The sequence below is a fragment of the Heterodontus francisci genome, chromosome 5, assembly GCF_036365525.1.
Source record: "Heterodontus francisci isolate sHetFra1 chromosome 5, sHetFra1.hap1, whole genome shotgun sequence".
Lineage (NCBI taxonomy): Eukaryota > Metazoa > Chordata > Chondrichthyes > Heterodontiformes > Heterodontidae > Heterodontus > Heterodontus francisci.
This window is the reverse complement of record NC_090375.1, coordinates 7,025,900-7,043,268: the sequence shown is the minus strand read 5'-3', so window position 1 is coordinate 7,043,268 and position 17,369 is coordinate 7,025,900. Positions and strand designations below refer to the sequence as shown.

Genomic DNA, 17,369 nt, shown 5'->3' with positions numbered 1-17,369 from the left:
GTCACGAGTTAACAGGAACCCATGGAGTTGTGCCACACTGGACCAGTATCTGTATTGCTTAAAATAAGCACAGCAATTGCTCGAAAGCTCAGAAAATATCGTTCTACATTACCCAGACTCCTGCTTTACAGGTTGAAATACTTGCTGCAGGTTTATCCAGTGAGCAGCTGAGATGTAGAGACCAGGAAGGACCTGAGTGATTAATTGTTATAAAATGTACAGTATATTAAAAAAATCAGTCAGGACTCTAGTCTACACACATACAGTACTGTATAGGTACTGCTGTGCAATTGCTGTGTTTATTTTAAGCAATACAGATACTGGTACAGTTTGGCACAACCTGTCTGGGCACAACTCTATGGGTTTCTGTTTAACATGTGACCAAACGGTGGCACAGTGGTTAGCACCGCAGCCTCACAGCTCCAGCGACCCGGGTTCAATTCTGGGTACTGCCTGTGTGGAGTTTGCAAGTTCTCCCTGTGTCTGCGTGGGTTTCCTCCGGGTGCTCCGGTTTCCTTCCACAAGCCAAAGACTTGCAGGTTGATAGGTAAATTGGCCATTAGCAATTGCCCCTAGTATAGGTAGGGAAATATAGGGACAGGGTGGGGATGTGGTAGGAATATGGAATTAGTGTAGGATTAGTATAAATGGGTGGTTGATGGTCGGCACAGACTCGGTGGGCCGAAGGGCCTGTTTCAGTGCTGTATCTCTAAACTAAACTGAACATTCACTGACTCATGGCTCCAATCTTTTTAAACAACCTTTCTATTCCAATTATGACTGTCACTCTCTTAATCCGGACCCAACCCGACACGTGTCTGATTCGGTTTGGGTAGCAAGCCTTTAACCCTCTGTTCCTGAACACACTTTAGAACTGTGCCAATAAGTCTAAGTTGCCTCGCCCTACCTCTTCTGCCAAAATGCATTACCTCCAGGTTCACCAGACTTGTTGCCAGGATGGCGGGACTGTCCTATGAAGAGAGATTGGGGAAACTGGGCCTGTATTCTCTAGAGTTTCTAAGAATGAGAGGTGATCTCATTGAAACCTGCAAAATACTTAAAGGGATGCAGGTAAGATATTTCCCCTGGTTGGGGAGACTAGAACCAGAGGACACAATTTCAAAATAAGGGGGAAGCCACTTAGGACAGAGATGAGGAGAAATTTCTTTACTCAGAGGGTTGTGAATGTTTGGAATTCTCTACCCCAGAGGGCTGTGGAAGCTCAGTCATTGAGTATGTTTAAAGCAGAGATTGACAGATTTATAAATATAAATGATATAAAGGGATATGGGGATAGTGTGGGAAAAAGGCATTGAAGTGGAAGATCAGCCATGATCATATTGAATGACAGGGCTGTCTCGATGAGCTGAATGGCCTCCTACTGTTCCTCACACTTCTCTGTATTAAACTCCGTCTGCCACTTGCCTGCTCCTTCTACTAGCCGATCTATGTCCTGTTGCAGTTGATTGGTATCATCCTCACTGTTTGCCACTCCTCCAAGTTAGTTATCATTGGCAAATTTAGAAAATTTACTGTGTTCCAATGTGCTTGTTGTTTATATATAGCAAACAAAAAGCAGTGGTTCCAGCACTGACCCCTGGGGAACACCACGGTATACCATCCTCCAGTCTGGAAAAACAATCATTTACTACAGCTCACTGTTTTCTGGCCTTAAGCCAATGTTTTATCCAATTGAACACTAACCTTCCTTTTCCACGAGCCTCAATTTTGTTAACCAGCTTTTTATCTGGAACCTTATCAAACGCTTTCTTAAAATCCATATAGACAACATCCACCGCATTCCCTTCGTCAACCTACCTTTAGTTTGGTAAATGGCCTTCATTGGTTGCATGCTGATGGTCTGGTCCTATTCTCAAGCCTGGGGACCCCTCCCAGGGAAAGCAACACTGAGTAAGGTGTTTACACTGCAAAGAACAGGTCAGCACTAACTGGATACTGTGCTGCTTTCATTTCAGCTCCCCTGGTTGCAGACATTTTATGCTGGACTTGGAGCCATTGCCTTCACTCTGGTAAATAAATTAGAACACTTTTATTCATGTTTTTCTTCTAGGACCTGTAGCAAAGAGAAGAGACTTTGAGAAGTCGAGAAGATTAATTTCGGTTTTCTTCAGTCTTGTCCTGTCCTGTCACTGCCGATTGGGTGGGTTACAGAGTGCCACCTTTCGCCTCTGACCCAATTCCAGTCCCAGCACTGTTTATCTTTCGTTCATTTCTTGCACAGGGATGAGGGCAAAATGGAGTAGCCGACAGTCTTGGGCTGGAGATTGGAATATACAAAAGCTCTGTGACTGAGGAGCGTCATCTCCGTTCTAGTCAGTGTGTCCGTATGATTGTCATGACACGAGAGATATTCTAGTACTATATTCTAGCAGAGAAGAGCCACAAGACTGATCCCGAGGATCCAGCTCTGATTTAGAGAGAGACTGGAGAGAAATGGGCTATTCAACCTGAAAAGGAGGCATCCGAGATGATATACGTGTCACCCGTGGCTCAGTGGGTAGTATCTCCTCTGAATGAGAAGCTTGTGTTCAAGTCTCACTCTAGAGACTTGTACACATAATCTAGGCTGTCATTCCAGTGCATTACTGAGGGTCGGACGGGCGGTGCCGAGGGAACGCCCCCCGGTCGGAGCGGTGGTGCCAAGGAGTGCTGCCAGGTTGGTGGGGCAGTGTTGAGGTAGTGGTGCCCCGTCAGAGGTGCTGTTTATCGGATGAGACAATAAACTGAGGCCCAACTGTCCCCTTGTGGAAGTAAAAGATCCCACAGCATTTTTCGAGGAAGAGCAGGGTAGACTTGGACCAATATTTATCTCAACCACAATCATTTAAAAAAAAATTAAGTTATCATCAAAAGTGGGATCTTGCTGTGTGCAAACTGGCTCCTCTGTTGCCTAGATTACAACAGTGACTAGACTTCAAAAGTACTACTTTATTGTAAAGCGCTTTGGAATATCCTTAGGGAAAGATGCTACAGAAATGCAAGATTTTCTCAATGGTATAGAGGGGGTTAATCTGGAACAGTGGCAGTAGGATGGATCAGACTAGTGAAAATTAATTCTTGGATATCAGGAGATCCTTCACATGTAGAGAGATATCAACACTTGAAATGGATGGAATGCAAAACCCCCGGAAGCATTTAAGAAGAAATTAGACGCAGCGTTAAGGGAACAGGGTATGGTGGCATGGGGAGTGTAGGGTTTTTTGGCGTGAGTTTGGATTAAGGTGAGCCAAATGGCCTCCCTTCTCAGCAAGGATCATGTGCGTGAGGTTCACAGACGGGGGCTGGGGTCACTGGTGAAACCTGTTATCTGTCCCTGCTCTTCAGCTGCCATGTTGATTTTCATGTTTATCTTTGTATGTCCCTGTCACAGTTCCTGGCTTACGATACCCAGCTTCTCCTGGGGAACAAACGCTACTCCCTGAGTCCCGAAGAACATGTGTTTGGAGCACTCTGCCTCTACACAGACATCGTCTATATCTTCATGTTCCTCCTCCAGCTGTTTGGGAGTAGAGATTGAGCAGCTTCAGGCTTTTTCCCAATGGTTTTGTATCCTGTTTACAGCTGCATTCTGTATCTATTTTTACAATTTTTTCTTGTTTTATGTTTGCATCGTATTTGAAGCAGCCACAGACCCCTCTCCCCTCAAGCCCCCCAGCAGGTCAGTGATCATTGTGGTCCTTTTTATTCAATTCTTTGTTTTCGGATGCACAATTTCTAAGATTTTAGTCTCAAATCCCAAGCTAATGTTCCATTTCAATCATTATTCAGCTTTCTCCACATTCAGTCCAGGGCAAGGTGCTTTGTTATGTCGAAGTGTTGCTCAGTCAGTGGTGCTTGTAAGTTCCTGGGAGTCAGACCTGGAGCAGTTGCGTCTCTTGGAATTGATGACTGAAGCCCCTTCAAACCTCTGTCGTAAAACTGCATAAAGTCTCAAATGTAGAAATCTGCAGGGCAGGGACAATCTGGTTCAGTCACATTTTTTTTTCTTCCATTTTTCTCATGTTGCTTTTCTCCACCTCTGCAAAGATGCTGTCTCCTGAAGGGGACAGGCCCACAAGCACCAGACGTCCTCTGGTATCTCACCCAAGTCAGCGTATTGACTGTTTAACTGGGACAGGCATCACAATCATGCTTTCTCTGGCAGGAGTTGTTGAAGAGTGATCATTTCTGCCTGAGTTTTCTCCCTCCATGGGCCCCTACCCAGCTACCATTCTCTAATTGCACACAAACCAGGGACACAACCTGTGTGCCTCAGTTCCACTCCGTTACTTTTTTGTATGAATAACAAAAGTTGGATTTCGGTTTCAACCTTTCAAAATGTACAGTATTAAGCCTAAGTTATAAATTATTGTTTGTATTTTGTGTGACGTAAAGCATGTCTCCAGACTCCCTCGTTAGTCTGGTTGAATTCTTGCCATGTTTAGCTTTATATATAAATGTATATTTTTTGTTAATGATGGGCAGTTTACAAACTGCAACATGGGTTCAGAATTTGTGTTTGTGTGGGCAGGATAGACCCAGTGATAAAACGGCACCAGAACCTGTGTCGACCTCAAACAGTTTCACTCTATGCTGTTTCCCATTCCGTAACTGATGTTCAGTGCCCTGTACCTCCTGCTTTGTTGGCTCCCACTCACTCCCAGTTATAACCGGGCTGCCCGCTATGATTCCAGCCCCTGTATCCCCTCCCTGGAGCAAATTTGGCAGCAGCGTGCTTGCAGTGTTTAATTTTAAGGCTCGCTCTGCCACCTTCTGACTCCATTCAGAGCCCACAGAGAGAGAGGCGGCTGCAGAAATGGCAACTTGGCTGTGTTTGCGGTGCCTGTGTGGGTGCCACTTTGCCGTTTAAGATCAGGCAAGCTGGAGTTGTAAAATGGGAGTGTCAGCAGCCTCTGCTCACCGCTGACTGCAGGACCCCGAAAGAAGACCCTCTCCACAAGCCAAGCTCAGTTTGCAAACCTAATCTTCAGTGAACAGTTTGAGTAAATAACAAATAAGGGAATAGCTCTTCAGGAATAAGGATAGTCTCTCGCTGTTGTATTCATGTGAAATCTATGACAGTATTCTGAGTTCCTGTAACCTTTGTGCTGTTTTGGATTAAATATTGTTACTGCCTTTTCAATTGGTCTGGAAGCTTCTTCCTTCAGTAAGTATGATCATAAAATCTTACAGCGAGAGGCCATTCAGCCCATCGGCCCTGTGCAGGCTCTTTAAAAGAGCTATCCAATTAGTCCCATCCACCCACCCCTCCCATTCTTTCCCCATATGCCTGCAATTTATCCCATTACCTTTTGAAAGTTACTGTAGAATCTGCTTCCAGTGCCCCTTCAGGCAGCGCATTCCAGATCACAACAACTCGCTGTGTTCATAAAAAAAAAAATCATCTCCCCTCTGGTTCATTTGCCAATTACCTTAAACCCATATCCTCTCGTTACTGATCCTTCTGCTAGTGGAAACAGTTTCTCCTTATTTACTGTATCAAAACCCTTCATGATTTTGAACATCTCTATTAAATCCCCCCCCCCCTTAACCCCCTCTACTCTAAGCAGAACAACCCCAGCTTCTCCAGTCTTTTCACAGAACTTAAGTCCCTCATCCCAGAGGGTTCTGGGGCTGGAGGAGATTACAAAGATAGGGAGGGGCAAGTCCACTGACTGTTTTAAAAACAAGGATGAGAATTTTAAAATCAAAGATGTTGCTTGACGGAGTCAATATAGGTCAGCGAGCACGGGATGATCGGGGAACAGGAGGACCTGGTGCAAGTAAGGACACAGGCAGCAGAGTTTTGAATGACCACATTTATGGAGGTAGAATGGTAGACCAACCAGGAGTGCATTGGAATAGTGATGTCTATAGGTAACAAAGGCATGAATGTGGGTTTCAGCAGCAGATGAGCTGAGACGGGCAGTGTTATGGATGTGGCAATCAGCAGCCTTAGTCATGGTGTGAACAAGTTTGGAAGCTCCTCTTGGTTGAATCTAACATCAAGGTTGCGAGCAGACTCTCTTGATCTTTAGAGTCAGAGTTATACATCACAGAAACAGGGCCTTCAGCCCATCGTGTCCCTGCTGGCCATCAAGCACCTAACCATTTTAATCCCATTTTCCAGCACTTGGCCCGTAGTCTTGTATGCTATGATGTTTCAAGTGCTCATCTAAATACTACTTAAATGTTCCTGCCTCTACCACCTCTTCAGGCAGTGCGTTCCAGATTCCAACCACCCTCTGGATGAAATTTTATCCCCCCTCAAATCCCCTCTAAACCTCCTTCCCGTTACCTTAAATCTATGCCCCCTGGTTATTGACCCCTCCGCTAAGGGAAAAAGTTTCTTCCTATCTACCCTATCAATGCCTCTCGTAATTTTGTATACCTGCTCTGAGGAAAACAGCCCTAGCCTTTTCAGTCTCTTCATAGTGAAATGCTCCAGCCCAGGCAACATCCTGGTGAATCTCCTCTGCACTCTCTCCAGTGCAATCACATCCTTCCTATAGTGTGGTGCCCAGAACTGTACACAGTACTCCAGCTGTGGCCTAACTAGCATTTTATACAGCTCCATCATAACCTCCTTTTATATTCTATGCCTCAGCTAATAATGGCAAGTATCCCATATGCCTTCCTAACCACCTTATCTACCTGTGCTACTGCTTCAGTGATCTATGGACAAGTACACCAAGGTCCCTTTGTACTTCCTAGGGTCCTACCATCCATTGTATATTCCCTTGCCTTGTTAGTCCTCCCAAAATGCATCACCTCACACTTCTCAGGATTAAGTTCCATTTGCCACTCCTCCGCCCATCTTACCAGCCCATCTATAATCATCCTGTAATCTAAGGCTTGCCTCCTCACTATTTACGACACCACCAATTTTCGTGTCATCTGCGAACTTACTTGTGCCTCCTATATTCACGTCTACATCATTAATGTATACTACAAACAACAAGGGTCCCAGCACCGATCCCTGCGATACACCACTGGTCACAGGCTTCCACTCGCAAATACAACCCTTGACCATCACCCTCTGCCTCCTGCCACTAAGCCAATTTTGGATCCACTTTGCCAAATTGCCCTGGATCCCATGGGCTCTTACCTTCTTAACCAATCTCCCATGCGGGATCTTATCAAAAGCCTTACTGATGTCCATGTAGACTACATCAACTGCTTTACCCTCATCTACACATCCAGTCACTGCCTCGAAAAATTCAATCAAGTTAGTTAGACATGATCTCCCCCTGACAAAGCCATGCTGACTATCCCTGATTAAGCCCTGCCTCTCCAAGTGGAGATTAATCCTATCCCTCAGAATTTTTTCCAATAGTTTCCCAACCACTGATGTTAGACTCACTGGCCTGTAATTACCTGGTTTATCCCTACTACCCTTCTTGAATAATGGCACCACATTCGCTGTCCTCCAGTCCTCTAGTACCTCTCCTATGGCCAGAGAGGATTTGAAAATTTGTGTCAGAGTCCCTGCTATCTCCTCCCTTGCCTCACATAACAGCCTGGAATACATCTCATCTGGGCCTGGGGATTTATCCACTTTTAAGCCCGCTAAAGCAGCTAATATTTTCTCCCTTTCAATGCTAATATGTTCAAGTATATCACAGTCCTCCTCCCTGATCTCTACACCTACATCGTCCTTCTCCATAGTGAACACAGCTGCAAAGTATTCATTTAAAACCTCACCTATGTCCTCTGGTTCCACACACAGATTGCCACATTGGTCCCTCATGGGCCCTACTCTTTCCCTGGTTATCCTCTTGCCCTTAATATGCTTATAAAATGCCTTAAGATTTTTCTTTATCTTGCCTCCGACTGTTTTTTGATGTCCCCTCTTCGCTCTCCTAATTACTTTTTTTAATTACCCCCCCCCACACTTTCTATACTCCTCTAGGGCCTCCACTGTTTTCAGCACTCTGAATCTGCCATCAACCTTTTTTCCTGATCCAGTCCTATATATCCCTTGACATCCAGGGTTCCCTGGACTTGTTGGTCCTACACTTCACCTTAACGTGTTGGCTCTGAACACTCACTATTTCCTCTTTGAATGACTCCCACTGATGTGATGTAGACTTTCCTACAAGTAGCTGCTCCCAGTCCACTTTGGCCAGATCCTGTTTTATCATATTGAAATCGGCCTTCCCCCAATTCAGTACCTTTATTTCCGGTCCATCTTTGTCCTTTTCCATAACAGTGGTTAGCACTGCAGCCTCACAGCTCCAGCGACCCGGGTTCAATTCTGGTTACTGCCTGTGCAAGTTCTCCCTGTGACCGTGTAGGTTTTCGCCGGGTGCTCCAGTTTCCTCCCACCGCCAAAGACTTGCAGGTGATAAGTAAATTGGCCATTGTAAATTGCCCCTAGTGTAGGTAAGTGGTAGGGAATATGGGATTACTGTAGGGTTAGTATAAATGGGTGGTTCTTGGTTGGCACAGACTCGGTGGGCCGAAGGGCCTGTTTCAGTGCTGTATCTCTAAATAAATAAATAAAACGACTTTAAATCTTAGTTACGGTCACTATCCCCTAAATGCTCTCCCACTGACACTTCTACCACTTGTCCAGCTTCATTCCCTCGGATTAGCCCCTTCTCTTGTCGGACTTTCCACATACTGGCTCAAAAAGCTCTCCTGTATGCATTTTAAGAATTCCGCCCCCTTTAAGCCTTTTACACTAAGACTATCCCAGTTGATATTGGAGAAGTTGAAATCCCCTACTATTCTTACCCTATTATTTTTACATCTCTCTGAGATTTGCCTACATATCTGCTCCTCTATCTCTCCCTGACTGCTTGGAGGTCTGTAGTACACTCCCATCCTAGTGATTGCCCCCTTTTTTGTTCTTAAGTTCTACCCATATGGCCTCATTAGAGGAACCTTCTAAGATATCATGCCTCCTTACTGCAGTAATTGACTTCTTGATCAACAGTGCAATACCACCTCCTCTTTTACTCCCTCCCCTGTCACACCTGAAGATTCTATACCCTGGAATACTGAGCTGCCAGTCCTGTCCCTCCCTCAACTATGTCTCTGATAGCAATATCATAATCACATGTGCTAACCAATGCCCTCAATTCATCTGCCTTACTAGTAAGACTCCTTACATTAAAACAGATGCAATCCAGCCTTGCACTTTTCACTTGTGCCTTAACAGGTCTATATTTGCTCTGCCTTCCAGACTGACTCAGTTTCTCTTCTATATTTGGCTGTGCCTCACCCCCTACTGTACCTCCACTCTGTATCCTATCCCCCAGCCAAATTAGTTTAAACCCGCTCCAACAGCACTCTCAAACCCCCCAGCAAGGATGTTGATCCTGTTCTGGTTCAGGTGCAACCTGTCCAACTTGTATAGGTCGCACCTTTGCCAGAAACAGACCCAGTGATCCAGGAAACTAAAGCCCTCCCTCCTGCATCATCTCTTCAGCCACTCATTCATTTGCTCTAGCTTCCTATTCCTATACTCGCTAGTACATGGCACCGTGAGTAATCCAGAGATTACAACCTTTGAGGTCCTTTTTTAATCTGCTACCTCGCTCCCTAAATTCTTGCAGGACCTCATCCCTCCTTTTACCTATGTTGTTGGTACCAATGTGTACCATGACCTCTGATTCTTCACCCTCCCCCTTCAGAATGTCCTGCAGCCGCTCCATGACATCCTTGACCCTAGCACCAGGGAGGCAACATACCATCCTGGAGTCTCGTTTGCAGCCACAGCAATGTCTATCTGTACCCCTTAGATAGAATCCCCTATCACTATAGTTCTTCCACTCCTTTTCCTCCCATGCTGTGCAGCAGAGCCATCTGTGGTGCCATGAACTTGGCTGTTGCTGCTTTCCCCTAGAAGGCCATTCCTCCACCCCCCACCCCCAATAGTATCCAAAGGGGTATATCTGTTTGAGAGGGGGATGGCCACAAGGGACTCCTGCACTACCTGTCTGTGGCTACTACTCCGCTTGGTGGTCACCCATCCCTTTTCTGCCTTTACAGCCATTACCTGCAACGTGACCACCTCGCTAAACGTGCTATCCACAATATCTTCAGCATTGCGGAATGAATCCACCCGCAGCTCCAGCTCTAATGTGGGTAGCCAGTAGCTGTAGCTGGATACACTTCCTGCACACATGGTCGTCAGGGACACTGGAAGTGTCCCTGATTTCCCACATAGCGCTAGTGGGGATGTTTGCTGATCATTGCACAATGTTCAGCACCATTCGTGATTCCTCAGATACTGAAGCAGTCTGTGTAGAAGGGGTGGTTAAAAAGGCATATGGAATCCTTTCTTTATTAGTCAAGGTATAGAATATAAGAGCAGGGAGGTTTTGCTGGAAGTGTATATCTCATTGGCCATCCCTAATTGCCCTCGAGAAGGTGGTGGTGAGCTGCCTTCTTGAACTCCTGCAGTCCATGTGGGGTAGGTACACCCACAGTGCTATTGCCTTTGTAGCGGTTTGATACAACTGAGTGGCTTACTAGGCCATTTCAGAGAGCATTTAAGAGTCAACCACATTGCTGTGGGTCTGGAGTCACATGTAGGCCAGACCAGGTAAGGACGGCAGATTTGCTTCCCTGAAGGACATTAGTGAACTAGATGGGTTTTACGACAATCGACGATGGTTTCGTGGCCATCATTAGACTAGCTTTTAATTCCAGGTTTATTAATTGAATTCAAATTCTACCTTCTGCCATGGTAGGATTCGAACCCATGTCTCCAGAGCAACACCCTGGGTCTCTGTATTACTAGTCCAGTGACAATACACTACGCCACCGTCTTCCCCCAACTTTGCCAACCTATCTTCATCCCTGGAATCATTCTCGTGCATCTTTTTTGCACTCTGTCCGATGCCCACACATCTTTCCTAAAGTGCGGTGCCCAGAACTGGATGCAATACTCCAGCTGAGGCCGAACTAGTGCCTTATACAAGTTCAACATAACTTCCTTGCTCTTGTACTCTCTGCCCTTATTAATAAAGTCCAGGATACTGTGTGCTTTATTAACTGCTCTCTCAACCTGTCCTGCCACCTTCAATGGCTTATGCACATAGACACCTAGGTCCCTCTGCTCCTGTATTGCCTTTAGAATTGTGCCCTTCATGTTATATTGTCTCTCCTTGTTCTTCATACCAAAACAAATCACTTCCCATTTCTCTACATTGAACTTCATCTGCCACCCATTCCACCAACTTGTCTATGTCCTTTTGAAGTTCTACCGTCCTGCTCACAGTTCACAATGATTCCAAGTTTCATATCTGCAAACTTTGAAATTATGCCTTGTACGCCAAGGTCTAGGTCATTAATAAAGATCAGAAAAGCAAGGGTCCCAACACTGATTCCTGGGGAACTGCACTACAAACCTTCCTCCAGCCTGAAAAACAGCCATTAATCACTACTCTCTGTTTCCTGTCGCTCAGCCAATTTTATCTCCGTGTTGCTACCGTCCCTTTTATTCCATGAGCTATAACTTTGCTCACAAGTCTGTTGTGTGGCGCTATATCAAACGCCTTTTGAAAATCCATGTACACCACATCCACAGCATTGTCCTCATCAACCCTCTGTTACCTCCTCAAAAAACTCCAAGTTACTCAAACATGATTTTCACTTAAGAAATCCATGCTGACTTTCTCTAATTGACATGAATGTCTCCATTGTCAGAGAGGAAGCACATCTCAGTCTGGAATGGAAAATGTCACTTCAAAGGCAGGTAATCATGTTTTCACATCTCTCCATGGCTTCGCCCCTCCCTATCTCTGTAATCTTCTCCAGCCCTACAACCCTCTGCGATATCTGCGTCCCTCTTCTATGCTGGCCTTTTCAGCATCCCCAATTTTAATCGCTCCACCATTGGTCTCCAAGCCTGCAGTTGCCCAAAGCTCTAGAATCCTCTCCCTAAACCTCTCCACTTCCCCACCTTTAATACACACACAAAAGCTACTTCTCTGACCAAGTTTTTGCTTATCTGCCCTATTATCTCTATGCGACTCGGTGACTAATTTTGTTTGAGAGTGCTCCTGTGAAATGCTTTGGGATATTTTACAATTTTAAAGGCACTGTATAGTTGCTGTTGCTTTTATGAGGGATATTAGTCAAGCTCACATAGGTGACAGATCTACTTAACATTGATTCTCTGGCTGCAGGATTCTACAATTGTCTCAACACTGCTGGGGCCTTGCTAGCAAATCACTCATGGTCAGGCTTTATCCTGGGATAAGACTACAGGCCTGTGTGCAATTCTCTCTAAACTGGAGCTGCTAATATAGAGGATAAATATGACACTCCCAACTTATTCAAAACCCATCAGGATAGAGGTTCTATATTGATTCGATGAAAGCTCAAGTATAATTTGTTATGGTTTTAGCATTAAGAAAGTTAGCAAAATGTTCCACTTTTTATTAATTGTTTTGCATCTGAGGAGGTATAAAGTTTTGTAATCCAGTAAAATCTGCCATCTTGATTTACTATTCGTCTACGATTTACTTCTGATCTGTAGTTTATCAGCTATGATACACAGACTGAGTGCATATTTTTCTGCTATCCAAAGACAAAGCAAACACAAAAGCGCTTGCATCAATTCAGTGATCTAATTACATCAACGAGCGCTTCAATGAATGCCCAGGCAACACTATATTACCAGAGTTGGAAGTCAGAGCTTGTTCAGAGGAGGGGTCTTTGATACCTAGCCTGAAAGCAGTATCTGGAAAGGCCCTGTAATCAGGCTGTGGATGTCTTTACCACTTAGGGGAGAAGCTAAAACAAAGACCCGTTGAATTTGGGCTCCAAAGAAACACTTTACTCAGTGACAGAGGCATCTGGCAGAAAACAAAGTGCTCAATACACACACTCCAGACACCTGAGAACATGCATGCCAACATGGGTGCACACAAGAGTATGGGTGTTGACATGTGGACATGAGAGCACATGGTTAACAGACACAAAGCACTCTAACACAGGAGTACATATAAGACAGGCATATGTGTTAACACACAAAAAGACAAGACACGTTATCATACAATATAACATGAAAGAGCACATAATACATACGTGCAATAAAAACATGTATGCATGAAAACACAGACACAGGAAAACAAGTACGAAGCAAATAGTCAAACTTTCACGTTTCTTTTTTTTAAAAAATCCTTTTTCTCACGATAAACTGTACAGAATTCTAAGAAAATTCCTCTAGAAAAAGACACAGAATCTGCAGCTGAGCTTCTGTACTCTGATTCCACACTAACACTTTACTCAGTGACATCATATATGGTCATTAACAAAACAGCCTTCAATACACACAATAAGACAGCCTCGAGATCCACACCAACACACGGATATGCAGGAGCCCACGAAATAACACATACGGGAGTGTACACATGATTATAGGGACGTGATAGCAGACACCATATCATGTAATAACAGACTGGTGAGAGCACACATGGCTGAAAAGCAAAGGCATACATGACAGACAGAAGTGTACATCAACACAAACAGGGCCGCATGTGATAGCACACAGGGTGACAGATGCACACACGATATGCACACCCATGTGCACGAAAACATGCATGCTACAAAAGGATACATGCACTGACACGTGCACAACAACATATGCCCAGATGCGAAACAACCGGATAAGATTTCCTTCCAAACAAAAAGTGCTTTCTCTCATATTAATCGTTATGGAATGCTAACAAAAAAACTTATACAAAAACACACCAACAATGAGGTCATCCCAGTTGTCCATCAAATTCGTTGCTACAGCGACAAGACATTGGTTCTTCCAGGCTGACACGTAAAGACGGGATGTGCAGTCTTGGGGGGGGGGGGGGGGGGGAGTGACTGGGGCAGCTCCAGACGTCACCCCTTCCCTTAAGGGGGGCAAAAATCTGCGAAGTAGGGATGTTGCAAGGCTTCCTCAGCTGAAATCCTTTGCACTGGGTTACATTTCAATAGGTTCTGTAATTAAAACATAACAAGACAAATATATCTTAAGGCAGAGACATGATAATTATAGACATCCTTTCACATTGGACATCAAGGGTCAAAGCTTGGTCAAACGGACAGGAATAGAGTTTCCTCTGGACAGGTCCTACATGACACAATCCCAAATGGGAACAGGTTTTAGAAGTGGAAGTTAACACTGTCATGTGACCCCCCCCCCCCCCACCTGCCAAGAATGAGGCACATTAATTTTGTCCTAAGAACATTGATTTGAAAACTGTTGCTGAAGTGAAGAAAGGACTTGTTTAAAAAAGAAATCACCAGGCCCTTGACTGGAAAAACATTTACATATTAACAGATAGTGGTTAGACAGATTGGAGACAAAGGGGTTACTTCCCTTATCCAATTTAACCCACAATGGACTTTGAGCACCAGACACTCAAGGAGAGGGAGCTCAAATTTTGGGGTGGCTGAATCCACAAACAGACATGGTCAGACCAGCTGGTCACGTGACTGGCCTGCTTGGCAACCTGGTTTTTCTGAATTGTACAGAATTTTGAACAGAGAGACTGCAGTATGCTTCAGGACTGCATAAGACCACTCCAGTCTGCTCCTACCTCTTTCTCACAAGCCTCTGGACCCACTGAGGACACATGAATTTCAAGAGAGAAAAGTCTCCTACATCGAACAAGGTTTAAGAATAATACTGGGCCCCAACGAAAAGCAAGATCGACCTACAATCAAGGACACCACAGCAAGCTCGAAGGATCTCTGACAGTAACCAAAACCACCTTCAGATATTGCCTCAAACTTTTTCACTTTATTTTTCTTCTGCTCTTTTCTGTCTCTATCTGCATGCATGTATCGCGCATGCATGCTAGCGTGGGTGCATCATGTATCCGTAGGCGTTAACCTAATTAGAGTTTAAGTTTAATAAATTTCAACCTTTCTTCTTTAAACCAAAGAAAACCTGTTTGTGCTGATTTCTTTGCCTTATAATTGGAAAGCAGAGAACAAGGATTCACCAAGGGGGAGCTAAAAACACGGTGTGTTTAAAATTAAACCCTGTTATGGTAAGACCAGGTGAAGGCTGAGAGGCAAACCTAGACCCCTTTCTCACATGGTCGTAACAACAACACCAAACGGTGAATAAACAAAGAGAACAAACTGCTTGTGTGAACAGGCATCAGTCAAAAGAGGTTTCAGATAGGAAGTAGCAATCTCACTGTATCAAGATTACTTACGGTTAGGAGAGGGAATAACAAGAGTACCAGGTGAGCGAACCCCACAGACTCCTCTGTTAAACAGGTCCGTGTCACCAAAAACTGCCCTGTACTGGGAAAGGGCCTGATCACATCTCAAAAGTGCATCATGTACAATCAATAACTCTGAAAAGCACTGATTGGTACATGGGCGAAGGAAGCAAGTGCAGTGCAGCGCTCCCTCAGACAGCGCAGCACTCCCTCAGTACCTCCCGCCCGACAACGCAGCGCTCCCTCAGCACTGACCCTCCGACAGCACAGCACTCCCTCAGTACCTCCCGCCCGACAACGCAGCGCTCCCTCAGTACTGACCCTCCGACAGCACAGCACTCCCTCAGTACCTCCCGCCCGACAACGCAGCACTCCCTCAGTACTGCCCCTCCGACAGCACAGCACTCCCTCAGTACCTCCCGCCCGACAACGCAGCACTCCCTCAGTACCTCCCGCCCGACAACGCAGCGCTCCCTCAGCACTGACCCTCCGACAGCACAGCACTCCCTCAGTACCTCCCGCCCGACAACGCAGCACTCCCTCAGTACCTCCCGCCCGACAACGCAGCGCTCCCTCAGCACTGACCCTCCGACAGCACAGCACTCCCTCAGTACCTCCCGCCCGACAACGCAGCACTCCCTCAGTACTGCCCCTCCGACAGCACAGCGCTCCCTCAGTACCTCCCGCCCGACAGCACAGCGCTCCCTCAGCACTGACCCTCCGACAGCACAGCGCTGCCTCAGTACCTCCCGCCCGACAACGCAGCGCTCCCTCAGCACTGACCCTCCGACAGCACAGCGCTCCCTCAGTCCCTCCTGCCCGACAACGCAGCGCTCCCTCAGCACCTCCCACCCGACAACGCAGCACTCCCTCAGTACTGCCCCTCAGACAGCGCTCCCTCAGTACCTCCCACCCGACAACGCAGCACTCCCTCAGTACAGACCCTCCGACAGCACAGCGCTCCCTCAGTCCCTCCTGCCCAACAACGCAGCGCTCCCTCAGCACTGACCCTCCGACAGCACAGCGCTCCCTCAGTACCTCCCGCCCGACAACGCAGCGCTCCCTCAGCACTGACCCTCCGACAGCACAGCGCTCCCTCAGTCCCTCCTGCCCGACAACGCAGCGCCCCCTCAGCACCTCCCACCCGACAACGCAGCACTCCCTCAGTACTGCCCCTCAGACAGCGCTCCCTCAGTACCTCCCACCCGACAACGCAGCACTCCCTCAGTACAGACCCTCCGACAGCACAGCACTCCCTCAGTACTGACCCTCCGACAGCACAGCGCTCCCTCAGTACTGACCCTCCGACAGCACAGCGCTCCCTCAGTACCTCCCGCCCGACAACGCAGCGCTCCCTCAGTACAGACCCTCCGACAGCACAGCACTCCCTCAGTACTGACCCTCCGACAGCACAGCGCTCCCTCAGTACTGCCCCTCAGACTGCGCAGCGGCCCCTCAGTACCTCCCGCCCGACAACGCAGCGCTCCCTCAGTACTGACCCTCCGACAGCACAGCGCTCCCTCAATACTGACCCTCCGACAGCACAGCGCTCCCTCAGTACTGACCCTCCGACAGCACAGCGCCCCCTCAGTACTGACCCTCCGACAGCACAGCGCTCCCTCAGTACTGACCCTCTGACAGCACAGCGCTCCCTCAGTACTGACCCTCCTACAGCACAGCGCTCCCTCAGTACTGACCCTCCGACAGCACAGCGCTCCCTCAGTACTGACCCTCCGACAGCACAGCGCTCCCTCAGTACTGACCCTCCGACAGCACAGCGCTCCCTCAGTACTGACCCTCCGACAGCACAGCGCCCCCTCAGTACTGACCCTCCGACAGCACAGCGCTCCCTCAGTACTGACCCTCTGACAGCACAGCGCTCCCTCAGTACTGACCCTCCGACAGCACAGCGCTCCCTCAGTACTGACCCTCCGACAGCACAGCGCTCCCTCAGTACTGACCCTCCGACAGCACAGCACTCCCTCAGTACCTCCCGCCCGACAACGCAGCACTCCCTCAGTACCTCCCGCCCGACAACGCAGCACTCCCTCAGTACTGCCCCTCAGACTGCGCAGCGGCCCCTCAGTACCTCCCGCCCGACAACGCAGCGCTCCCTCAGTACTGACCCTCCGACAGCACAGCGCTCCCTCAGTACTGACCCTCCGACAGCACAGCGCC

At 47.1% G+C, this 17,369-nt stretch overlaps 2 protein-coding genes across 2 annotated transcripts in view; one reads left to right on the top strand and one right to left on the bottom strand.

Moving 5' to 3' along the window:
- The window catches only part of faim2a (Fas apoptotic inhibitory molecule 2a), a 101,841-nt gene extending 89,406 nt beyond the window's left edge, over positions 1–12,435 (top strand). The window contains exons 11-12 of the mRNA XM_068031061.1: positions 1,977–2,030; positions 3,392–12,435. Coding sequence (XP_067887162.1) covers positions 1,977–2,030; positions 3,392–3,538 — 201 coding nt within the window. The 3' untranslated portion in view covers positions 3,539–12,435. The remainder of the gene's footprint in view (positions 1–1,976; positions 2,031–3,391) is intronic.
- A 346-nt stretch (positions 12,436–12,781) lies between these two features.
- Positions 12,782–17,369, bottom strand: part of cdk5 (cyclin dependent kinase 5) — a 106,886-nt gene continuing 102,298 nt past the window's right edge. The window contains exon 12 of the mRNA XM_068031062.1: positions 12,782–13,953. Coding sequence (XP_067887163.1) covers positions 13,867–13,953 — 87 coding nt within the window. The 3' untranslated portion in view covers positions 12,782–13,866. The remainder of the gene's footprint in view (positions 13,954–17,369) is intronic.